This window comes from Stegodyphus dumicola, chromosome 10 (genome assembly GCF_044657685.1).
Source record: "Stegodyphus dumicola isolate Sdum_Otavi_A_Nest chromosome 10, ASM4465768v1".
NCBI classification, from domain to species: domain Eukaryota; kingdom Metazoa; phylum Arthropoda; class Arachnida; order Araneae; family Eresidae; genus Stegodyphus; species Stegodyphus dumicola.
Genome location: NC_140777.1, coordinates 115,063,413 through 115,091,380, shown reverse-complemented (window position 1 = coordinate 115,091,380; position 27,968 = coordinate 115,063,413). Strand labels below are relative to the sequence as shown.

The following is a 27,968-nucleotide window of genomic DNA, read 5'->3' as shown; positions in this document are numbered from 1 at the left end:
TAAATCACATGGGAAAAAAACAGAATGATAGCGGCAAACTGCAAGAAATTCGAGGATAAATTATTCCAAAACCAATATGAAATTTGCATGTTTCGCTACATCGTCATCAGGGGGTCGGTGCAATGAAAGATGTAAAAAAAATAATAAACAGCCTATTTCGGAACCCATAAAGTACAAATTAAAGTTTAAAATTCTAAAATCATCTTAGAAAAACGATAAAAATAATCTGTGTTTTTAACAGTCCAACCCCTATAGGCTCCTTTTCCAAATGTAAAAATTTATTCCTCTGTATAGTAGCAAGGCTGAAATCAAATATGAGCAAGGAAAATCAATGTGAATAATAATAATAGTAATGAATTTAGAAAAGTGCGATTGGCTGATTAAACTCAATAAGAATACTTCGAAAAAAAAAGTTCTATTGTAGGATAAAAAAATATAATTGGAAAAATTCGAAAAAAAATCAAATTACCCGGATTAGGAATCATATATATATAATACTAATAATATATAATATATGTATATGTGTGTAATACATGATGTTCTGTACAATATGTTTCTTACACACACACACATATATATATATGTAAGATATAATAAAATACGATGGCTGCTTTAAGAAATAATTGGCGACCTCATAATTAACAATTCTATATTTTATGCTCTCTCTCTCTAAGTTCATCCTTTCTCCCAAATTCGAGATTTTTCCAAATTACATAACACTGCTTAAAACAGGTAACTAAAATTAAGCAATCACGGTTTAGCTTCGCAGAAAGCATCTACATAGTATAAATACGGCTTCGTGAAGAACTACGTTCCTTTTTCTGACTTCTGCTATGCAAACAACTCAGCACCGCTTATGCCTTCCTGCCTGAAAGGTCGTCGTATCTTTTTCCCTGTGTATATAAAAATTATTGTATTCAACGATGATTGAAAAGTAATTTGTCTGCCAAAAAGACGGTTTGAGAAGTGTAAAAATAAAGGTGGGGAATCTTTAATTCAGTTTTGTTAGATATTTTATCAACCTTCACCCTCAGCTATAACTATCTTCTCAGCTATGTCTACAACCAGAGGTTAAAGTACCGGATTCTTCATTCTAGGCATTATTACGCATTTAGGTGTACTACGTCATTTCGAGACTAGTCCATGTCATATCACTTTTGAATAATTCTGATGATGTAAATGGATGTAATAAAACACGAACATGGAATAATAATTTTACAGCAGTATTAATTATCCAATCAAAATGCATGAGAATCAAAATTAACTCTGTCTGAATTAAGATTTCATTCTGAACATAAATCACTCGCTTGCTACGCTTCGACCTGGCTGGACTGCTGCTCTTCGATCTGCTGCTTCCCTTCTTACGCAGAATTATCAAAAATGTAAATATTTTGAAATAATCACAAATAATGCGCCAAGTTATTTGTGGCCGAAACATGTTTACTGAAATAAAATGAAATTTAATATGCCTCGGCTGCCAGTTTCTATTCATTGTGGATCAGCATTTCAATATTCTGCGCTATCAAAATTCCTGCTCTTCATTACGGTTTCAACCTTATACTCTCTACGTCATCAATACTGCAAAGTCCCTTTTTTATTACACACACACACACACATATGTATGTATGTATACATGAACTGTAAAATTTTATAAAATAATGCGAGCGTCTAAATATACAGAAACAGAAACTGTAAAATTATACGGAAGATTAGAATGAATCTTCTTGCAATGACCACTCAGAAGGCCATCTAGAAAAGGGACTAAAATTTTTGAAAAAGAAAATAAACATCAATACTAGTAATTATTATATAATTTTCAAAGAAGACTCTCTTTAACCAGATCGAATACATTTATTTATTCAAGACTCTCAGAACATCTTAAATTTAATGCCAAAGAGAAATATTCTAAGCACTCTTTTTTTTTTTTCCCACATTTCTGAAACATACATTTTATTCTTATCCGGTGCGAAATAATTTATTTCATAGATTGTTTATGAACGTAACATATTTATAAAGATATAGTACGTTCTTGAAGTATCTATAATAATCTTCCAAATTTCTTCCTGTGCAGTTGACAGTGTATAGCAGATTAGTGTTCAATAACGCCATGGCATTTCATTATTGCTTTTGAGAATATTGAAATCAGACGCCCTTATTTTGACGTTGCATGTTAAGGTAAATTTCATAAACCTCAAGGTTTTCCCCCTTCCTAAGTCACAATGGACGGACATTCGCTGGTTGAAGCATAAGTCGGAAATTGTGGCCGAATTCATATGTCATTTACGTAGTCTTAATTATGTAGAAATTAAATCAGAGTCTTTCTGCCCTATTAGCATTATATAAAAATATCCTGACAAAGTCATAATAAGAAGAAAATGACCTTCTTTTTAACTATTTAAATGAACAGAAAGCACAACTTGTGTGTACACATATACTGCGCCACTTGTGGGTGTTTAAAATAACGTAAGTTGAAATTTAAATTAAAAGTAACGTACTCGTGTACTACACAAAGTGGTCTACTTAAACTGGCTCATTATTTTAAATGGTGCGTTCTAATGTTCGCAAGTAAAATCACTAAAGCCGCAGAGAGGGCGATATAACATAACTTGAAGGGAACACTGTCAAAAGCTCTAAAATATTCAAAAACCTTGACTTAAATACTCAACCAACTAATTTGCATCCTGTTGAGAAATACGGAAAGGAGAAATTATAGAAAGGATTTAAATCAAAATAACTTCTTAAATTAAGGTAAAATACTGCACGCATTTAACTACCTTATGACCAAGAACGTTATCCAAAGTCCAGTATAGAGGGCGACTACGAGAAGCATGGCTATTTCAGTTTTTATGGAAAATATAGCAGAAGATTCATTTAAACGTTATTAAGTGACAGCAAAATCTATCCTACTTTACTCTTCGTAAACATAGATCATGAATAAAAATATTAAGAACAAGTACAGACAGTACAAATCAAATTTTTGCGAGCTATAACATGATACGCAAGATTAAAAATACGTGAAATCAATAGTACACACCAGAATTAATATTTTGAATTTAATTGAAAAATTCAGCACATATAACAAATGAATGGGATATGCTATGCAAAATTAATGGAATGTTACATATTTTCCAATGTAACTTTTCATTCCATCCAAAATGGATCATTGCAAATCTAGACTATCACTTTAGAACCCGAAGCAAACGATGCATTTAACATTTATTACAAAGCTAATGCTCTAACCGATATATAAACCTTAAGTTTCATGAAAAAGTTAATATATTATGCATAAAACCTTTCTTTTTATTATGTGCTAGGGATTCCTGGTCCTAGAATAGGTAATTTACAATATTTTTAGATATCGAAAAAAATATTTCCTTCAAGAGAGAAGAGAAAAATGTCAAACATAAAATTAGGTTTTTGTTTGGCTTAGATTTTAGTCAAGGCTCTATTTATTTCGAGGGTAAACATAGACAGATCCATCAGAAGCGAAGAAATCTGCAACGAAAGAATAGCCACGGTTGTATTTATATCCAAAAAGAGCAAAGCCAACAACAAGGTAGCGCCACCTTTCGCCAGAAATAGTAACGAAAATTGATAAATTAATACAGTTTTAAAAGCGTTAGAAAGAACTTCCAGTACTTTTTCTGTCGTTCCAGTACTATTTCTGCTTACAAATGCAGCTACATTTTCGTGAGATTTTCGGGTATAAATACAACCATCATTTTCCCTATAGTTGCAGATTTCTTTGCTCTTTAGGAAGGGAACTCTGTACTCCTTTACCCTTGGAATCCTTAGAGTCTTGGTTAAAATCTACTCCAAACATAAGGTTTTTGCTTTGCTGGATTTTAAATACTTCTTTGCTTTGAGATTGATATTGGTATTAGTAACGTAGACTTAGTTTATCTGAAAATCGCTCAGTATTAATTCATCAAGAAGGAAAGCATAAATGTGATTGAAATCTGAAATACGAGCAAAAGAATCGAAAGAACACCCCCCTTTGTCGGTGTAAGATCAGTATTTCTGGCAAAGAGATAGCACGCCGTATAGCAGTTAAAATCACACCGAGTTGCTGCCTCAGAGGGAAATGGCGAATAATCAATCTGTTAGACGACATCTGGAGGCTTTTACCCGAGGTCGAATCATTGGGAAGTTGGAGGAAGGCCGCAGTGTGACAAGTGTGGCTGCAGAGTTCGGAATTGCTCACAGCATCGTTTCACGACTTTGGAGACAATTTCAAACTACAGGAACAGCTATCCGGGGGTTTAGTTGTGGTCGTCCACGAGGAACCACACCCGCAGATGACCGGTATATTGCGTTACAGGCCAGAAGAAACAGGCGGCAGACAGCGGGAGAAATCGCTAGACACACGACACAGGCGATTGGACGACCGATATCGCGTTTTACCGTGGCCAGAAGACTGCACGGTGGTGGTCTGTTTGCACGACGCCATGTACGGTGTATACCTCTAACGCCTGCGCATCGGAGAAGGCGTTCTCTGTGGTGCCGGGAACACCGGAATTGGAGAGACAATGAATGGCGACGAGTACTCTTTACAGATGAGAGCAGATTCAGTCTGAGTAGCGATTCTCATCGCATACTCATCTGGAGAGAGCGGGGAAGACGCAATCATCCCTCGAACATCATTGAAAGGGACAGGTATGGAGGTGGCGGTGTTCTCGTTTGGGGAGGCATCATGCTTCGTAGTCGTACAGACCTTCACATCTTCGACGCAGGTTCAGTCAACGGGACCCGTTATTGTAACGAGATTCTTCTTCCATATGTGCGTCTTTTTAGAGGCGCTATGGGTCCGCAGTTCCTTTTCATAGACGATAATGCACCATGCCATCGCACAGTAGCTGCCGAACAGCTCTTAGAGAGTGATGATATTGAACGTATGGATTGACCGGCACGATCTCCGGATCTCAATCCCATCGAGCATGTATGGGATTTTCTAGGCAGACGCTTGGCAGCTCGTACCTTACCACCAGTAACGATTCCGGAGCTTCGATTGGCGCTGCAAGACGAATGGGCAGCAATGCCTCAACAACTCATTGACACCCTCATTCTCAGCATGGGCAGACGCTGTGAAACCTGCCTAGCAGTCAGGGAAGATCATATCCCCTATTAAGGACCGGATGTTTCTTGCTGGACACCCATCACAGGGATGTTTCGGCCTTCAGTCGCATTGCGCTCCATGCTACTTTTTCAATAAATCTTCTTTTTATCCCTCTGATTTCTCTTTTAGTAAGTGTTGCTTACATTACTCATGTCCTTACGTATTGGGGATCTTACGGTATTAAATGTGTTGATTTGGAAAGCTTTTGTACAAAGTTATATTGAAAAAACCGTCTCGTCCTTAATTTTTGCACACCAGTTTATATCGAATGGAGTAATGATTATGGTATTAAATCGTTAGCTTACATAACGAAGAAACTACAGTTAATTCATGCATTGGATAGCTTTAATAGCTTGAATAGATTGATTTACGATGACCTGAAGCGTAATATAACTTGTGTATTACATTGCAACTCCCCTCTGCAGAATTTGATTAATTTCCTGAAATTAAAAGAAATGTTCCGGATTATGTGGACGAAAATATTAATAAAAATTCCTGTTTAGTTCTTATTTAATATTTAATATTTAAGCTTTTTATTGTACTTTGTTCGCTGTGATTCGGAAAATTATATATTCTTTGTATAAAGAAAAAGAAAACAACAGACTTTTCTTCTTTCTTTCTATCTTCCTCAACAGTCTTTTAATTTCAGGTCTAAAACATTTGCCGAAAAAAGAATGGTATTCTTCATGATCCAAGAAGCTATTTTTCTGCAGAAACATTTGCATATAAGTTTCACGTGGAATCTTAGGGACCCTAACAGAGATCTTTTATATTAATATCACTTGTTCGGGGCAAGTAAGAATTAAAGTCGACTTTTAAAAAATCTAAATATGCTTTAATTCTTGCACACTTTTCAAATACATTACAGTTAGCAAACGAGGTTCCCATTTTATTGGATTGAAGTTCTTGTTGTTGTTGTCGAGTCCATGAAACTAAAATATAAAGTTAGGCAACAAGAACAAAATAAAAATAAAAAAGGGGGTTTAGATTGGTGCGAATTTTAAATAATAAAACTACAAGAGCGGACTGATATAGAGCTCTCTTTTACAGCTGAGGGGAAAAATTTACTTTAAAAACTTATTTTTTCATTCTGTTCTCGAAGATTTAAAATCTATGTTACTTTAATCTGTTTTAATCTACTTTGGAAATTCAAAGCCGTATCTCTATGTCGGCGAATTTATGCAGATCAAAGTCTTTAATAATTCAGCTGAGGACTAGGTAATTCAGCTCAGCCCTAATCTCTTTAGTACTTTTATGTCACACAATAATATTAACAATTTGTACAGTGAGATAAGCATGCAACTAATAACTGGTGTAATTACTTAAAAGAAATGGGAATTTCTTATCGAAGTCTTAATTTTGTTAAAACATATCTTATTTTTTATTACTGTCTGCACATTGTGCTTGTAAAAAACAATCAGAGTGGAAATTATGATATTCCAAAATGTACCGAGAAATTAGTGCCTCATGTGTTTTAAATGGCAGTAACGATATGTAAGAGAAAAAGTAAATTTTAAATAAGAAATATAATCGACATTCGCTATAAGACCACATATTATTTCGCCACGTCGTTACAACGATCGGTGAAAAATGTCTCCAGGGAATAAAAGTACTTTGAAATCCTTTTCATTATTGTAGCGATACTCGTTATAACCCTTTTAGTTAGGGATGCAAGGTATGTATAACGAGAATCAACTGTACTATGGAATGCCCACCTGAAACATTGCTTTTAAATATAGGAGTACATGTTAGGAATTTTAAAAGAATAAAATATTGCAATTTATTACTAATGAAATGCAAGAAAACATATGATTTTCCTTTATTAAAGATTCAGTCCATGGTATAGAGAGTTGAGCCTAGTCAACCTAATAATTCAGAGGCATACCTTTAATCAGATAACATCGTGCAATGATTTGTTTCGAGAGTCATCAGTTCTTCAGAAGCAGAAAAACCTGCTATAATCACAAGTTCGCCTACGCACAAGACGTAACATGAAAAGTAATAGAAGCCCCAGGCCTTAAATTTCGTTGTTAAGTACAATGTCTGGCTACCTTAACATTCTAGAAGCCTTTTAATTTACATAATTTGTAATCCGTACGTACTGCAAGCCATATGCATTTATTTAATGCCCAATAAAAGCGTGGGAATGTTTTCAGACGCCATTTGTTTTCGTGGATTACGTGAGGTAATAACAAGATAATGAAACATCAGGTTCGGGAAGTAGGGAACATTTCAAATTAAAGATACCGACAAAAACTATGGCTCTGAAGGTATGCATATATTCTTATGGTTTAAGAAAACATATAATCCGTTTAAATACTCAAAAATATAAATTTAATTTAAGAACCATGTTACCTGAGCTGTTGATAACTGCCTACTTTTATATAGAAAGAAGGTCTTAATTTAGCTATTCAGGCATTTTACGTACATATCTATAATATAAAACGTAATTTTACTTACTTTTGGGAAGTTTACTTCAGAGTTTTTAGTTACCAGACTAATTTCCTACCAAAGCTAGAAGACACTTTCAATCTACAAAACATCATTCCTTGTGGAGGTGAAACTGAAGTAGTGTATAATCTCTTTTAACCAGTAGCAATAGGAACTCATCAATTCCGGATAATTGAATATATAACTTTAGAATTTATCTGTTAATTATTTGCAATGCTATCTGTAGAAAATGCCATTTGTAGCATGCAAAGTCTTATTTTTCGATCTATCGGCAATTATTGAATAAATGTTATCGAAAATCGTGCAAATCATTTAAAATTTAAATATCTACATGTGATATTTATATGTCAGTAAAAAAATTAAACAACAGATTAGAATTTCCATATATATTATTACATGAAAATTACGAATTTCTTCACGTGATGGCATATAAGTTCAAATGCCTTCCTGCCTACAAGGTTGTAACCGTAGTTTTAAAAATTTGCTGCTAATGTACAATGAAGCTTCATAATGTCATGCATGGCCATAAATGAGTATTTCTTGGCAAATCCTTTTAAAATCTGCAAGTCTTCATTAGTTTTCTTCTACGCAACTCTCTTGCTTGGCGTGCCGTCTTCATCTCCCCCTCCTCCTCCTCCTCCTCATCTTTCTACTTTTCCAGTACAAATCCGATTATTTCGTCGTTATTGCTAAAATAGTCTTACGAAGGTTAAAATAACCTCTTAATGTATTTATTTAAATTTTACATAAGGCACAACTTGTGCTACAAAACGAAACTGCGCAACGTGCGTGTATTTAAAATAACACAAACTGAAATTTGAATTTAAGTAACGTAGTCGGAGACTACACACAAAATGGTCTACTTAAACTGGCTAGAGTAATTAACGGCGCGCTTATAACTTCGGCTAGAAAAATGGCTAAAGCGAAACAGCTAAATAAATGCCAAACTTCGGCCGAGCTGGCAATAGGACGTGAATTGTAAGCGAGGTTGCCAGAAGCTGTTACCCTAAAACATTCAAAACATTCAGCTTAAAAAGTCTGCAACTAACTCGCATTCTGGTGGTTATTATGAAAAGAAAACGTTATAGTTGAGCTTTAAATCCTAATAATTGGTTAATAAACATAAAATCTTACAAGCTCAATTTAGTTGATGATTTAGTTAATTATTACGTTAACCTTAACGTAATAATAATTAAAATTCGAATGTCGTCAAGGTAATGAGGTTTATAATCAAAGATATGGCGGCATATTTTACAACAAATAACTCATATTCAGTTAGCGAAGTATATCAACTTATCATTTCACTGTTACCTAATTTATATTAAATTTTAACATGTTCAGTTTAATTTATTCTACACATACTGGCCAATAAATTAGAAACCCAAGATCAATATTTAATTGGACCACCTTTTTGCACGGATAACTGCTCTAATTCGTTTGGGCATCGAGTTTACTTGCTTCTGGAGTGCATGTACGTCCAGAGAATACCATGCATTGGCTATGCAGCTTTTTAGCTCTTGTAAATTAGATTGAAGATATAGTACTGTCAGATGCGTCTTTCCACCATATCCCACACATTGTCTATGCGATTAAGATTCGGGCTATGCGGTGGCCAGGGAAGGTGTTAGAAGTCAGACTGATGTTCAGCGAACCAATTTTGAAAACTTCTGGCACGATGTAGTGTTGCATTGTCATCCATGAAGTATCCGTCGCCATTAGGGTAAAAACGCAACATTGCAGGGTGATCTTGATCTACCAGTATATTTAGGTATCATGGCTGTTTGTTTACCCTCAAGAAACACCAGGGCACCACTTCCATACCAGCAGAACATGACCCATATCATGATACTCCTACCAGACCCTTGCGCAGTGCAAGTAAGGAAAGACGGATTCATAGCTTCATGGGGCTCTCGCCAAATTTGATGTCTTCCATCAGTACAAAATAAGATGTAGCGTGATTCAGCTGACCACCTTACTCTTTTCCAATCCTCGGGTATCCAGTGTCTTCTTTCCCCACACCATTGCAAACGAACTCTTGCATGCCGGGCAAAAATGAGTGGTTTTCTCACAGGCAGCCGACTATGCAGTCCTATCTTCTTCAATTCTCTGCGCATGTTTCGAACTGAAATCTGTTGGGAAGAGCCTTGGTTGACGATCTGTGTCAGCTGAAATACAGTATAGTTCCTGTTCTACTGTAGACGATGCTGATCACTCTCTTGAAAAACAGTGCTCTAACCACAGTTACGTCTTCTAGAGAACTACTGTGGGTTTTGATTCCAACTTTTGAAAAACTTTTATATGGCTGCTTTTGAGAACCCAGTGAGATATTTCATCATCTTCGAAATCGAGGCCCCAGCTAAATCCTTCTTTCAAATCTAAATCCTTCTTTGGGCATCAACAATAATCCTTCTTTCAAATGGTGAACGATCTGTCGTTTTCCCCCCATTTTAGTTCGTTCATCGTGAAAAGCACTCTTACACCTTACTTATACTAGCATTCTAACCACTTCATAAAACAAAAATTGTATACTTCATCCCTAGCATGCAATCAATTGAAAATCTCAAATGTTTCTAATTCATTGGCCTGTGTGTGTAATAGTTTTCAATGAAATAATGACATTTATTTTACGTTATTTTATCCGTCGTATTTCATTTGAAACCGATAAGCAGGTTATCTCAGAAAGATTAATTTATGGGAGCTTTGCATAATCATGATTCGCTAATTGGTCTAATATTATGCACCGATATTCATGGCAACGTTTAGCAACTTATATCAATATATAAATGATGTCTCTTAGAAGTTTAAATATTCATTGCCATACTTATGCACTAATAGCCAAAATGTTTTGGGCAATGATATTATTGGCCTTTTGTTTTTAGTGTATATTATAGTGATGGATATTATTTATTCATGAGGCCTTTCATACTATCTTTCATCTTGGATAAACATTGTCCTATGTTTGTCACATTGTCTTCTCTTTCGCTTGCTACTGTAAGCATTAAATATATTTACGTTGCTTGACAATTATAATTATAGAGTAGCGTCAATAACAGTAGGCCATTAATTAAAATTAAACCCCGAAAGACCAAAGGGAAATTATAGTCACGTCCGAATGGATGTATCTCTTTTCATGGCAGCTAGTATTATTAATCTTCAATATCAGATTTATAACCCTAAACTAGTTATATTTATATATTTTTTAATTTAAAGGGCATATCTCAGTTGTGCAACAAAAGACTGATAAGCTAGCAATTTTTTAGTTAATGGTAATTTAATTGTCGTCATTATGAAGAGATTACTTTTATTATTTTTCCTGGACGGTAATATAGTACCAATAAAATGATGCCAGGTTTACAATGCCAGGTTACCTGCAGTCAAGATTTGGTTGTGTTATAATGTCTCAATTAATTGCATCTTTCATCCAAACTTGCCATCCATAGAAACTCAATGATTTCCGCCTTTTATTCTTGACAGCTGTTTTACGTACTCCCCTTAAGCTGACATTGACGTTATTTTTAAGTTTTAGAATGTTGCTTGGTTAATTAGTACAATATACTCTGCTTATTGGGATCACGCTTAATGTTATCATTTGGATATTCTTTTTGAATTGCGGGTCTCTCTTCTTGAGGAAAAAAAAATCTGCAATTTTGTTTTTTTACTTACGCCTGTGGAAACAAGTACCCTGAATACATCTACGGCCAAACTAAGGTTACTCTTTTGTATAATTTTTCATTTTACATTAGCATGATCTCTCGTTGGCAAGAGTTCATAAATGAACATTGAGCAGCGTACAATTTATCTGCATTGTTATTCTTTACACAAGCAGAGAGTGTTTGGAATAAAAGCACACTCAGATCTGGCTTCTGACGTCGATTATTGGAGTATTAATCAGAAATACTGAACATCAACTATCGGAAAGCGGATGCAATACCGGAAAGCAAGCAGCTAATGCAAAATTTCGAATCACATATTTGCAATAAAAATCAGAAATTTAATCAAGACAACTTCAAGGACACGTATAATTGCTTTTTATATTTGTCTGCTTCATTACTTAAACAGTAACATGGTAATTTAAATTAATCAACAAACAGGTTCTGTTCTTTTTTTCTCAATTTCACATCATAGTGAAGATTTAATTCATCAACAGCCGAATGCCTCTTGCAGCAACAAAAGAGGCAAATCATCTTATTGAAGTTGCCATTTAGCTCAATCTATTAAAACACTTTTTGGGCTTGTTCATAATTCTTTTACTTTCTGACTTTGCGCTTGAGTGCATATTATTCGTGGGCCTGACCAGAATGATAGGTGGCAGTTATGAGGAGAAAGAAGAAAATAGATTTAGCTTTATTTGATTATGACAAAGCACTCGAGGGCTATCTGTCTCAGAGAAGGTATACCTTCGCGTAGGACTTTTTAAGGGAAACAGGCTTGTATTCACATTACTAATAGCAAAAACAACAAAAACGCTCATGCAGCCAGCCCGTTCGCGAGATTCAAACCTCAGATCGAACTACCAGTATTCAACGACTTTACTAATCGGCCGCTGGTTCTCCAAAAGGAAAAAACAAAAACAAAAACCAAAAGGAGAAACATTTTAGCCTTAAATTACAGCTTGAGAAGAAAATATTTTCAGTCTTTCATTTTAGAACACTAAATAGCGTGAAAACAATTTATGCGATTTTAAAAATATTTATAAATTACAGTGTATTCCACTTCGAAATTCAGTATTCGTTAAAATACTTTTTAATATTTATTTGACATGTATCTATATTTTATGTTTATTCTATCAATATTTATTAAAATATCTATGACATCAGTACTTTTTGAAATATTTCTGCATGTTTTTCTTCGCTGTTTTTTGCTTTTGGGAATGGAAATGGGAAACAAATTACATAATCTTATCTTTTGTAATGGTTTGTAGTTCGATAAGAAAAAAAAAAAGCAGAAACTCTAATGAGCCTTGAAAATCCAATTTATAATCATGTTTTGACTAGTTTTGTTTTTAATATGCCCAGCAAAAAATTGTGTTAAATTCTTCAACCAATGTTATAAAAATAAACTTTCTTTTAGTGGACGTTCAATGTGGAGCCACTGCTATGAAAGCTGTAGTTCGTGTCTCGACCCCTTTCCGAGGACGAGTGTATGCTGCCGGACATCCTTATGACTGCTATTCCGTGACTGTTACTGATGATGGCCACGTCACACTTTCTATTCCGCTGCATGGACGACAATGTGGAACCAAGAATCTTGTGAGTAAACTTAATTAATAAGACGTATGGCATACAAATGGTTTAGTGATGCCAAGTGTTCATTTGATATTTTCGACAAGTATAAAGCAATGGCATATCAGTGTTTTCTTCAAGCCCATAGTAGTAACAAATGGGAACATCAAAAGAATACAGCAAGAATGATATGTTCCTTTTGCTGCATCCTTGCGTGGGAATGCTTAAAAGCAGCCATATCAAAATGTAAAATGTTTACAAAGATATAAACAGCGTATGCGAATATTTGTAATATAGTGTTTTGTGCACAGACTCATATTTTAGACATAAGACGAAAATATTTACTCGATTTGTAACTAACTTCCAGCATAAATTTCTCAAATCTTGTAAAGATTGATTAAATTTACTTTTTAATGCTCTGTATTTAAAATGAAATAATTGTAAAACATTGATTTTTAAATTGGGTTTCTTGTAAATTGTAAAATATTCGGGTTTAAACTATAAAATATTGGATTTTAAACTGGGAGAAATTATTGGGTTTTGTATTTGAATGTTACTTCTTTAAAGCAAAATAACTATCTCAGGGAAAAATTGAATCCTCTCTACTCATTTGTCAATCCCATACTTTCTTCAATCGTACAGGTTTTTAAATGATCTTCGGCAGCGGTACATTATTTGTAAAAAATCAATGTTATTTTGTTGAAAAGCTGATTGTATTTATAGGAATTTAACACTAACGATAAAAAATTTTCAGAGGAATAGTATTGTAATTTTTAAAACAGCATCGCTGCCAGACTGTCGTTGTCCAGAGTCGACGTTAAGTTATGTGCTTCCTCATAAATATGTGGTGGAACACAATCGGACTCCATATTCTACCATCAACACTGCGCAGCGACCAGTAACTTGGTTAATTTGTCCAAAAAATGGCTTTCCGATTAGAAAATGCATTCATAGCCACATGTCAATATATACTCTTTTGTAAGCAAATCGAAGTACAAAGAAGGACTTTTGCGATCATGACAAAATTTGGTATGCAAAAACATCTTGATCGCTTGCAGATGGTTAAAGTTTCAAGGTAAGTGAACAGGAATTGCGATCATAGCGCGCAATTCGCAAAGTATAAAACCAGTATCAGAGGCCGAAAATTTATTTATTTATTTATTTATTTTTTGTTTTGTTGCTGCAATTGTAATTCCGTGAAGAAGCAACTAAAGATGCCATTACGACGATATAGAAGACCTTACAGAAACTAAACGACTGCTGTGCAAAGATGTTGGCAGCAGTGGTTGCTACAAGGCAATTGCCGACGAAATGAAGGCTCTGGAAGGTCAGGGATCACAAATGCGAGGGGCAATATAGGATGATTTTTCGCCAGGCCCGTACCGCCCCAACGGTATTATTGTCGACTATTCAACGCATTACAGCCACATCTATATCTCCCGTGGTACCGTCCACCAGCTCACGGCGCTTGTCTGAGGCAAGGTTAAGCTCACAGAGGCTTTTAGGACATTTGCCTTTGACCCCACAACATCGGCGGAGTCGTCTGGCGTGGTGTCGCAGCCGATAATCATGGCTGCCATCAGATTGGCATCGTATAGTGTTCAGCGATGGATCCCGCTTCACTCTTGAAGCAGATGACCACTGTGTTCGTGTCTGGAGAGGACGGGACCAGCGGTCCCAATCAGCTTTTGTTTTTAAAAGGCATACAAACATAACCCTTGGTGTGATGGTGTGGGGCGCTATTTTTTATGACAGTAGGTAATCTTTAACAGTCATCCTCCGTACATCTTTAACAGCTCAACGATATGTTTATACCATCCTGCGACCGGCATGACCCTTCATGGCACGTCATCCTGGGGCCATTTTCCAACAAGATAATGTCAGGCCACATACCGCTCGCATATCTCTGGATTCTCTCCTTGCCGTTAATACTCTTCCTTGGCCAGCAAGGTCACCAGATCTTTCACCAATAGAGCATGTCTGGGACATTGTAGGGCACCAGATTCGGGCACCCCAAAATATCGCAGATATGGTGCGACAACTGATGGATGCCTGGCAGAATGTGTCGGAGGATGACATTAGGAACCTCTAACACTCCTTGCCTCGACGAATTCAAGCATGCATTGCCGAATGGGAGATTTTGAGCGGTGAACAAGTACTATGACCTTGATTTTTTAATCATTTTATTATGTTTGTATGAGCTTATACACTAATTTAATTTCATCAAAAACAACCACTTCCTTCATGTTACTTCGAGTTTTTTTGCAAAAGAGTGTATATAAATTATACATGATGCACAATCTGCGCCAAATACTCGATCACATGTTAGTCATACTTAGAGCAGCAATTGGACTCTATGAGGACACTTTCCTGTTTCTGGAGAGAAATCTGAAGTAGTATTTATTTAATCGCTGCACCAGACGAAATCTGACAGTGAAATGAGAATGCTATCTTAATATATCTTCAGTATTCCTGAACTCTTTGATTACGTCTTAGCGTACTGTACGATGCTGTTCCGCTTGTATCACTGTTGATGCTTCACATTTCAAATTGATTACTACGAGTGTAATAATTTCAAATTGATTATTTTCTCTTCTATTCAGGCACTTATATTATCTTTCATATTAAAAGTTCCGTATGTTATTCTGTATGCCAGATTTTTTATTTTTTTATAGAACTGATAAAATGTTATTCTGAAGGATTGACGAAGAACATTTTAAAATGGTGTTTAGATATTTAAAAGGAACACTTTCTGAGCCATTTTTAAAGTAATTCTATGTACTGCACTATGAATCAATAAAAACATTTTCAATGATGCAGAAATAAAGTACAAATTTCCATACTATGAATCGTACATAATCTTCTGTATATCAGTACTCATTTTCAATAATGAATATCAATATCAAACAATAATGAATATTTTGCGTTCAAAATGGTATGGGCACAGTCGAGGATTTTCAGTTTCCTGCTGCTACTGAAAAGAAATACTCAGTTAAGTCCTGTTTTATGCTGTTCTTGCAATGATACCTATATTTGGTTGCCTGCACCACATGTCTAGCATTTATGTCCATACATTACCCTTTTGTTTATTGATCAAGTTAGACCAGGCTTGATTCCTTTTCTTTTTCTCAAACCGCAGAACAGACTTAACTATCTTAAACTCGCCAGACGTGCCACCAATAGGATAAGTAACATAATTAAATCGGAATTTCCATCTAATAAGGAAGTTTTAGTATGCGTCGTCATCTTTAATAGCAAACAAGAAAGTGTAATGGAGAAGAAACAGTTATGAGAGGCGTATAAACTTTCTAAGGGGACTGTTAAAATGCTTCTAAGCAAGAATTAACTAATGCAGGCCGGTTAAAATGGGCAGAAATTAAAAAACGCTGAACTGACCTTCAGAGAGAGAAAAAAATAATCAGATTCTTATCTTTTTTTTTCTGATGCTTCTGCGTAAAAAGATTCTCATTAATGAGCATTTCTTTGTATTATAGTTAAGCTTTAAGGTTAAGGTTTTAGGCTTTGCTTTCATGAAGCATTTATTAAAATAGGTTTGCTGCCATTTGTATAATGTTTTTTTTTTCTTTCAAAAAAGAAAATTATTGTATTGGCACATAAGTGCTATTAGTCTCGATGTTCATGGTTTTGTACTTATCCCTTTTCAAATAAAAAGATGCTGCCACCAAATGCTATCACTAAGTATTATTTTAATAAATAATATAACGAATATAAAAAAGTATGACAACCGTTAACCCTGTGTCAGGATTTCTAGAGATATGCTGGTTTTAAATATTTCGTGATTTTTCTGTTGAATTTTATAGGGCATAAGTACGAAGAAAATAATATTTAATCAAATTTACACAACAAGAAATTAATAATACACCTTTCTAAAAAAACAAACATGAATAAGATGAACAGAAGAAGTTGTCGATTTATTTAATCATGGCAAAGCACTCGAGGGCTATCTGGCTATGAGGGGGATGAATTTGTGGAGGATTTTTAAAGGAAACTGGCTCACATACACGTTACACATGGGCAAAACCACGAAAACGTCCATGCAGCCAGACCGTTCTCCGGATTCGAACCCCGGACCGAACATGAAGACTGAGCATAGATATGATGAACTAAGGAAATGCTGAAAGATAGAAAAATGTATGGCAACATTTAACACTTTATCGGTAATTTTAAAAATGTGCTGTTTTTAAAAGTTTTCTGATTTTGAAAAGAGTAAATTCGAAGAAAGCGATGTTTAGTAGTAAAACCAAAGAAAAACGAAAACATTATGTTAGCGGATAAGTCCAAGAGCAAACTGGTAAACTGGCTAGCTCAGCGAGAGCTCAAAAACCTTAACAAGCCCTCTAGTGTTATTTCTTTCCTTTTTTTTTCCCTTTCCACCTCTTTTTTCCCGAAATTAATAGCAGAAAATGGTTATCTTTCACTTTTTTTAATTTATTCTTAAACCAAGGGTTGATATATCTTTTTTGCTCCATAAAATAATAATAGCCTTTTCCTTCGCCATGTTAGTATGTTTTTGACATCACGCTTTCGTGCTTTCAACGGTATTGCACAAAGGTTCGGCAAATGATGAGAATATGTATTATTTTTAATTTATTATCTTTTAAGCAGAAATTTTAATTTTTCTTATATTTTTCTAAAACTGATGATGATCATTTCTGAACTAGAACACTATTTATTATGGTTAATTTTCATTGTTATCACTTTCTTTTAATGCTGCACCGAGAAATATATATATATATATAATGAAAGAAAGGAGAATAAATTAAAAAAGACCTGTGCGGTCAAGATATATATATGTGTGTGTGTGTGTATGTGTGCAGTGTCTTAAAACTGCTGTTGTAGATTTGAGTTTTTTTTTCCTCGAAGTTAAACGAAAAACTGAACTTATGGTATCATTCCTTATGTTCTGGATTTCATTTTAATCACCGATGAAAAATGCTTTATAAAAACAACAGTAGGAATTATTTAGTGATAGCTTTTCTACCATGTTCTTTTTTAACGTAAAATAAGACATGATGAGAGGAAAAAAATAGATTTATAAATGATTTATAAACCTGTCTTTATTCATGTATTACGAAAGGCTAACCATTTCACTGAGTTTTAGTAGTAGTAAGTTGACAGTTAAAGTGAGATAGCTTACGACTAAAAATCAATTAAAAAAAGACAAATATTACTTTCCAAAATGTAATAAATTTCTCATTCTAGAAACTGCCTTCTTCAGTCCGAATGCAATGAACTGTTGATTCGATTGTATTTATATATGAGTTTATATGATGATGAATATTAGAAATAATCTAAATTTATTCCAGAACTTCCCGTACTTTCTTTACAATTTACTTCCCCCCCCCCTTCGAGGGTTGACATAGAGTATTCGGCGAAGCTACTGGCTAGGATCTGTACCTAGGCAGTCCCGGCCACGGGGGTATAAAACTTTTGAACTTAGCGGTTCCCGAAAATCCGTGAGGTGGGGCTCATCTCCACCTTTCACGGGTCGGGTGACGTAAGCCCCCGGTAACTAGGGTATCGGCAGCCGAATAGCGCCTGAGCCATTGAGCGTCCAGTCACCGCTGTCCTCGGTATTCTATGTACAGCCTGAAGGGAGGGGCTGTCTGCGTAGTACTTGCAAGTATCATCAATCAACGGCCAATCAAAGCTCCATCATCATTCCCACCCCAACCTGGTCTCTGTTCATTGGGACGGTGGTCTTGGCTAGCCAGTGTTTAGCGGTGGGTCTAGGAGGGAGCCTAAAATGCTGATGTTCTTGGAGTTGTGGGACTCCGGGACTCAGCGGAAGTGTTTTTCGGCAATCCTCAGGGTGGCTTTTGACTGGTATTCTGTATCAGTCCCCAAAATGTGATTTAGTTCACGGGTTACTCGATTCCTAGTTAATAGCGCTCTGCCTTTTCGAAGAAATACATGTTTCTATCTAAGAATATAAGGTTTTACGTTAATTGAACATTTATTACGATTTGAACCTTTATAACTTCTTTCCGTTGTCTTCTCCGGAATACAAATTAATTGCATATTTAAGCCGAGGGTTTAAATGTATTAGAGCTTTAGAGAGAGAGAGAGAGAGAGAGAGCAGTTGCGTCCTATCGCCAGCTCTGCCAAGAATTATTCCGGCTTTAGCCGCTTTGTTAGCCGACGTTGAATACGCGCACTAAAATAATTAAGCCAGTTTAATTAGATCTCTTTTAACGTAGTCGTCGACTACATTACTTGAACTTGAGCTGTGTTATTTAAAATATCTGAAAGTGGAAGAGGTTTATTTAGTAGCACAAATGGCGCCTTCTATTAATTTTAAAGAGTTAATAAAAAGTAACTCTTCATAGGACTTTTGTCATCTTAATTCAGACTAGAGCGGTATCTCGCTTGTCAGGCTTTGGTATCATTAACTAGCATCGAACTCCTAACAGACTTGGACTAAATTATCACTGAGCCTGAAGTTAACGACAGAGACTTGAAAAGGTTAAAATAATCTTTTTATTACATATAAACTTGCACATAAAATGCACGTCCCGTGCTTACAAATTCAGCTTGTGGGGAAGTGTAAAAGTGAAAGTAAGCCTAGTAGTCAGAGACTACACAACTGCTTTTAAATTTTTAAATTCTGACCTGGCTCTCAACTTTTCACCGGCGTAACAATTCAGTTTCGGCAGCAATAACGCAAAGTCGAAGAATTACTATCTTAGGATCTATTTTGTCACATTACTCGCGAAACCTAATAACGTGGGCTCGAGGCAGAATCACGATCCGTTGTACAATTCAAAAACCTCAGCTTAAGTACTCTATAATTTATTTACATTCCTAGTGTAAGGAACAGAAAAGCAGAATCTATTAGGTATTTTCTCCCTCCTTCCAGCATGCCTTTGTGGTGTAAAATGACCCTATAGTGGCGCCGGAACTAAAAAGTGGAGCACAGTAATTCGTCACCTCCAGGATCTGGCGACTGGGTTTCCTAATCCTCAGTCGCCCTTTAAAAGGGGTACCTGCCTTCGTGGTGTAATGGCAGCAGGCTCGGCGGGTATTCGAGAGGTCTAGGTTCGAAACCTTGCGAAGGCATTGCACATTTTGTGCCTCAACAGCTTCAAAATAACCTAATGACTCTACAAAACCATAGTAAAGCTCTAAATAATAATAACCGGATAGTTTAAATAATAATAATTGTACAAAATGTTTAATAATCGCACTGATTATATAAAATTTGAACTTTAAATAATACTTAAAAATCACATATATATAATAAATTAAATAATAATAATAAAAAAAACAATATTGCATTCAAAGTATAACTCCGGCTTAAAAATATCAGACCAATTCGTGCAAATTTTGACTAACCAGGCTCAGTTTCTCAGATTCTTTCGTGGACATTATTTTAATTCTCCACAGCATTGTTTTGATCCTTTAATTTTTTATTTTTATCTATTTTTTCGAATTGCTCTGATTTTGTTTAGAGAGTCCGATGTCTTAAAAAAATAGCAAATCTAATATAACTGGCAGCTAATAATTTAAATAGACATTCTGATTAAAATGCTAAGCAGTTACGAGGTTATTCTCTTTTTCGGTTTGCTGTTTTTTTTTTTTTTTTTTTTTTTTTTTTTTCCTTAAAATCAACTGATGCGAAATTTAAAAAACTGTCGGACTCTTCACCTCGCCCAGAGCAACAGAAAGAAAAGAAAGTTTCGTCTGACCGTGACGTTCTTTGCAACAGTGGCATGAGAATGAAGGAAAAGACTTCGGTATATGCAAAAGTGAATACCCGCAGATTCTATTGAAAATGTTATATACTTGTGATACTGAACACATTACATGCTCTGAAAGTGCGTGCTTTGAAAGTATATATTTATATAAATATAAATGTATATAATATAAATTTATATATTATACTTAGAATCTGAAAACGACGAACTCTGAATTTTATGGCTGATATATAAATTTATTCATTTCGCTATAAAATTTGGGTATAAATTTATAAGAAATTTGTTATATGTGTAGTCATTTGCAACCTTTAGAAACTGTGATGACTTAATGCATACCCTCAGCTAAAACTGAAATAAAGAAATCTATTTTCTTTAATTTTATTTATTTATTTTTATTTATTTATTTATTTATTTTAATTTCTGCAAGCTTAAGTTTTGAACTGACGTACTGCATAGTGATGCTGATTGTATTTTAGAATTTTAGCATATAACAATTAACTATGTGTCCCTCCTAATATACGTCTTAATATTTTAGCATGATAAAGGTTTTTTTTGGGGGGGGGGTCCCTTTGCTGCTAAACTATTACATTTTTGTCAGACTGATAAGAACCGTTAGTTATTCAAAAATACAATTAATTGGATTTTAGTGTGTTTTTATCGCAAACCTTTTCTTCGGATTTAAAAAAAAAAAAAGGAAAATGACGTATTAATGAGAAACAACAGTAAATATCATTTAACTGAGTTTTGTTCTAAATCTTTAAGATTTACTAATTTTGCTTGTAGTATATAGTGTTTGACTTTCTTTGGCAACATAAAGTAGTGTCAAAAAGTAGTGTCAAGACATGCAGCAAATTACTACTGAGTTTGAAGATAACGATAAAGTTTTGAGAAGGTTAAAAATTAATTTTTTATTATATGAGAAATTTAACATAAAAATATCTTCTGCTTGATAAACTCAGCCAGTACTCGTGGCAAGAAAATTTAAAGTAACAGTCAATTTAAAATTTAAATATGCTAGTTGTTAAAGACTACACAATTCAATTTAACACAAAATTGGCTCACAATCTAACCGGCGTAAGTATTCAAATATTCGGTAAAAATAACGCAGAGCCGAGTAATTCAGGCTAACAGAGCTGAGAGAAACGTACCGTGCACCCACACTGTCAGAAACACGTTCTGTCTTAGAACTCAGTCTAATTTGCATTCTGGTGAGGAAACGGAAAGAGAAGTAACGATAAAGATCTAAATTATGAAATAACTGGTTATGCAAAATAATGAAACCTTTACGTATATTACAAAGCAATCTTAAAACTACATTATAACATTATAACTGCGCTGAAGATTCTGTGTACCTAAGCACAACAACTGAAATCTGAGTGCATTTTTCGCATTCAATTTGTATTTTACAGTTCAATTAAATTGTTTACCTGACATAAGTTTCCGATAAATCTAAATTCAACTGTACTATAAATACTCTAGTTTTATTAACAGATTTTTATTAAGCTTTAGAGAACCCTTTCTTCAGCAAGTAAAAGGAAACGGTTCCGAATTCAAGCTGGTCTTCAGAGGCCGAGCAGGAAAGTCGCTGAACACTGGTAGTTCGACTTGTTCTTGATTCCAGGCGAACGGGCTAGTTTTTCGGGAATTTTTATGGATTTCCTTGTGTGTAACGTGTATACGAGCCAGTTTCTCGTAGAAAGTCCTTCACAAACACATCCATGCTTCACACTCTTAAGCACATAACCCTAGCGTGCTTTGCCAAAAACAGACAACACCCCCCCCCCCAAAAAAAACGAGTTGTAACTTACATTTTACAACAGTTTCTATGACATTAAATTGCATAACTTCTTCTAAACTTAATATTCCCTTCTCACTTAATATTCTAGTGCGTCGATCAATTAGTTGCCCATTGGTAACTTCGCTCAAAATCTCTACGAATGTTGGCTACATAGGGGTTCCTGATATTTTACGATGTAAAATATGAATGTAAATCAGTTTTCCTTCAAACTTTTCCCACGGAACCAGCCTTTCTTTTAAGCAAGTAACATTCACTACCTTTGCTTTAATAAATTAATCAACAAAAACTGTAGAAACTAGTATCTAGATGTTTAATTTTTCTTTTCCTATCGGAAACTGAGGTCATAAATCTGCTGCATATGTTTATTGGCATTGTTAATGTTTTAAATTTTAGAAGGCATCAATCTGGAAACTTTTAGACCTAACTAATGTAAATTCGTTCGCTTACAATTGAGATGACCTTGCCAGTCTTGGCTATTTATGTCCTATATTAGGTTAGTGACAGAAATGAAACAAAAAACAAATAAAAACTAACTAAAATAAATTTCGCACTAGCAAGATGGTGTAAAATTGAATTGCAACCCAAATAGTCTGCTTCAAATTGCCGAAAAAACTTAAATTTCTGTGTAAATTACAGAATTGTAATGATAACATAATTACATTCGTAGCTTGATCGAAGGATACTTTTTATTAAACTAAAGCTTTCGCCTGATTAAAAAAAAACTGACTGCTACAAGTCGGTACTGGCATGCGGTTACTTACTAAATCTATTATAAAGGCGAAATTACTTGCCAAAAAGTGGTGGCAAAGTACGTAGCATAGCATGTATTCTTCAGTTTCTCTTGTGATATCGAGACTCTTAAGTGTTCTTCTTAAATAGCCTGCTTATTTTAAGCCTTTACCGCTATGTTCTGAAAATTTAAAAAAATATTCGCATAATTTTCTCCTTCCTCTATTGTACGCTGTTTTTTTTTATACCTGACGGCTAGTTATTAGTTAGTTGCATTCCCTTGATTAATTTTATTTTTATCGAGTATTCAATTTGTATTCCCATGTCTGTATCAGATTTTCGTCCACTTTATTTTCCCTTGGATATGTTCTTTGAAATGTTATTTTGCGGAGATTCTTCGTTAAGCTACTTAGACACGGTAGGTTTCTCACACTTAAGAAACTTTCGAAACATGTGATTTTTACCTTTAACTTATTTCTGTTATTTAAGTTGAAACTCATTGCAGCCTTCCCTATCTGCTGCTGATGTTTTCATTCTTTCGGAAATTAGGATAATTTTGTTCCCCCCTTCTCCTGTCTTCCTCTGATGTTCCTTTTAGGCGATGTGGTCAAGATTCATTCATGTAAGGTGTCAAGATCACGATGTAGTCAAGATCACCAAGATTCAAGATACATTCAAAATATCCATCAAATATCGTAATATTAGTATTACTAAGTGTTCTTATTTGAATGTAGGCTACTATAGAAGAAATAATATTGTGATTGTTACCTGTAGTTTATCCATGACTACTTTCATTTGTTTTGTTCTTGCTGCAGTTGTGTTCTTCGGAAATAAAATTACTCGCGTAATTTTCCTCTCTTTATTTTCAAATGAAAAAGTTTGTTAAAAAGAGAGGAAAACACGCCAAGAAATACGGTACTTATTAAATATGCGTGTTTATGCACATTTGCTTTAAAAAAGAAAAGCAAAGGATGGCAAAATTCAAAACAAGAATTAGATAAATTTCACATTTTATTTCAAAAACTATCATTCTGAAATAATGCTTGACAAATTTAATTTTCTTCCCTGCAAAAAATGACTCTTTGCCTGCTTCCTTTCTTATTGTGTGTCTGCAAGAAGTTTAAAGAAGACATTTAAAAACGTTCTTTTGTTTTTGGCAGCTTGTTTTTTTTTTGGGGGGGGAATTCAATTTTGTCGCATTTCCAGAAGCGTTCTCCTAAACTTTATTTATTAATAAAAGTGTTTTTAAAGAATTTAGGATAAAAAATACGTGAAATTTTTAAAGAATTTAGGATAAAAAAATACGTGAAAGATGTAAAGAAATATCCATTTCAATTTTTATTACAGCATTCAGTTAATTAATTCTGACTTAAAATTCTAAATTTATTTTTAAGTGATTAATATTATAATTATTCGATTCTTAGCAATTAATATTATGAAATATTTTAGTATTGGTAGTAAATAACTAGTAGTTTAATTGGGAAAATAATATAAATTGTATGAAAACAGCTGTTTAAATTTAAGCATTGCAATCATTTAACAAGACAATTTGGAAAAATTCATGTTAACTACACACGATGATAAAAATAAGGTTTGAAAATTTGTTTTTGGTACTTAGGCCATTTTAGCTATGACTCGTCACGCATCAGGCGGCTTATTACGCTGCTATTATTACCGAAGAAAACCATCTATTCCAGGTGGTGGTGGGTTATTTGCATAACTTGTTTCTCTTACTAGATCTTTGACAGAACAAGCTAATATAAATTGAGTCAAAATTCTTTGGTAATCATAATGATTGAAATTATCTGAGGAAAGAATGAATAGCTCAAGTTTTTATTTTCCTTCCACTATTTCACTTTTGTTGCATAACTACATTGTATCAATAAATATTTCTATCTTCATTATAGCCTCTCAAACTATAGATTTTTCTTGTTCTAGAAACTGCTGTTTAAAGAAAAGCGTTTCTATCAGCTGTATGATCAAGACAAAAATGAAATCATAAATTATAAAGAACACTTCATTGATTGATAGTCTAATTTTTAGTATTAACGATTAACAATTTTATAAACTATTTTCAAGCACTTCTTTGATTTTTTTGTTATCAAAAGATACCATAAGTCATTAAATATAACTTTTAAAATTCTTTTCTGATTGAATGTTAAAATTTTGAATGTACTTTTTGTATATAAGTTGAGGGTTCTGAATGTTTAGATTAGAACTTTTGGCAGCCGTGTCTTACTATCGCCAACTCAAAGTTGGATTTCGGCTTTAGCATATATTTGTGCATTACCACATATTTGTGCATTAAACAATTTCTTGTCAGTACTGTTGATTTACGTAGAGTATTGACATTTCATTGACAAGATTTCAGTTGTCTCGTATCCAGTCTTTATCATGAGCTCTTAGGTGCAGTTCATATCTATTTGTCTGAAATCGATAGTATTCTTCCTAAAAAATTTGAGAACCCCTGTTTTGGATTTATCGTAAAATTCTCTTCGTTAAGTTCTGTAGTAGTTAATGATTACTTGTAGCAGCCTCATAAACGATTTTAACTTGTGTGTTTACAATTCTTTTCATACAATATTTAAGAAAATTGAAATAAAAGTAATTTTAATAATTTATTTTGTTTAAAATGCCTGACTTTATTTTGTTAGAAACGCAAATTTTAAACGGTATGGTTACAAAAACACGTTTAGCATTTACAATACTGTAAAGCTACAATCCAATATTTCCTTTTCTTTCCCCCTCCGCCCCCTTGTTTCTGCTTCGAACCCACAGTCTTTAAACATTTACTTTATCAGAAACATACAGTGGCTCTACATTTATTTTGTGACGATTGCACAATCCCATATTTTCGTATTAGGAACACTTAATACATTTTTTTTTATTTTGCCAACCGAGTGGCCGAGAGTTTAAAACCGCTAAATAATGGGAATTTGACCAGAGTTCAGTCCCAGATGAATCAGCAGGTTGCCTGGTCATTTCTCCGCCTTCTGACATATGTAACAGGAATGCGGGCTGGTGTTCCTTACGATGCCATCCTACCGCTTAGCAATCGTATACTTTGCCATGAATACTGTATATCCAAATGTATACAGCTTGCGTATTCAAATAGCTTAACTCTGTCATTAAATATACTCCTCAATTTATTCCCTAATAATGTTACAAAATTTAGTGCAACATGTAACCCACATTTTAAAATTTATGCAGCCCGTTTGGGCAAACTTCATAGAAAGAATTAGAAGAAAGAATCTTTTGTTTCTCGTTTTCTTTAAGCCCTTTTTGCTATTTTCCAGACAAATAATAATAATAATAATAATAATATCTTCAACTATTTTTTACTTAATGCAGCTGAATAACGTGTTTTATGAAAGGGAAGATTTGAAAAAAGAAATTCTTTTAAGAAGATTAGACGTTTCCTCTAAAGTAGAAATCAGTTTAATTTGATAAAATTGTAACCTGTTGAAATAGCTAATCATTGTTAATGTGACTGCATTAGTTTTTCTCCTACAACTTTTGAGTCACTGCTGGTGTGCCGTAATATATATTTTACAAAACCAATAAAATGAAATAGTTTTATTTAAAAATCGTAATACATCAGTATGACAAATAATCGCAGTACACCAGTATTCAGTATGGCAAAACACTTATTAATTTTTCTGTTGAACTCTTAGTACTACTGGATTTATTTGCTGACATAAAGATTTGGTGCGTGTTATCTAAAACAAAATAATTTATCGCTATAAAGGAAAAAAGTAATTATATTTATAAGATATTTTCTACCTTCTTCCCGCGTGCCTTCAAAGTGTAACTGGAAGCACGGTCGACGCGTAATCAGAGGTCCGGGGTTTAAATTCCGGCGAGGGTATGGCGGATTTCCGCAGTTTCTGACATCGAAAAAAACTGATGACTCTACAGTAGCACCTGAAGTAAAACGTTCTGGATGACAACTCGTCACCACTAGGATTTAGTGACTCATCTCCAGCCATCTTTTAAAAGGGGGAGCATATAAGGTATTTTCCACTCCTTTCTGCGTGCCTTTGTTGTTTAATCGGAAGCATATCCGAAGAGTAATCGGTAGTTCTGGAGTTCAAAACCCGTCGAGGGCATGGCGACATTCTTTAGTTTCCTGACATCGGAAAACCTAATGACTCCACATATTTCATACTTAATTGATGGCAAAAATTATGTTGAAACTGGAGTATATGATTATTGGCAGAAGCAGTGATAACTATTTTGTAGATATTGATGAATATTCTTAAGCTCATTTACCATAGAAAGATAGCTACAGGAAACACATGTATTGTATTAATAGTAATTTGCCATAAAAAGAAGGTTCAGTACCAAACTAGAGTATTGTATTTTTGTAGTATCATATCTCCTTTGTGTTAGTATTATTTTATATATTTCTTATACATTGTTATTATGTATAGAATTATATTTTATCATTCTTATTTATTTGTATTATTATATGGATTCCTTAGCTGCTCCAGATCTAGGTATTATGTATTACTGTACTGTATCATTATTACATTATGTCTCCTTTGTATCAGTGAGTTGTTTATTTACTTCTGTAAGCCATACCTTGTGGAACATGAGGAGCTGTGAATTTATTTTCGGAAATGTAAACTAAATAAACAATAAATAAAAGAACAAACTACATCTGTGTGTCTATTTTGGTCATCAGAGGCAGCTAAATTTAGATTCAGCTAATGTCCCATTAAGAGAATAATAATTCTGCTTGGAAAAGGTTAAATCCCAGTAGGAAAAATAGGGAAGACTATCCGAGATTTCTCATTTGAATCTTTAGAATACAATGTGCATCGGTTCTCAAGCTATCTCCAAGCCTGGAGGGTTCACACGGCACATCGTCATGCAAGCGTCACCTTTCTTCGATCAAGAAGCAGAAAAAGCTGAGAAATTGAAAACTGAGT

General features: G+C 34.3%; 1 protein-coding gene across 1 annotated transcript in view; it reads left to right on the top strand.

The window, feature by feature from the left end:
- LOC118187447 (uncharacterized) overlaps positions 1-27,968 on the top strand; it is a 285,905-nt gene that overhangs the window by 184,695 nt on the left and 73,242 nt on the right. The window contains exon 6 of the mRNA XM_035357671.2: positions 12,638-12,816. Within this exon, the coding sequence (XP_035213562.2) occupies positions 12,638-12,816 (179 nt within the window). The remainder of the gene's footprint in view (positions 1-12,637; positions 12,817-27,968) is intronic.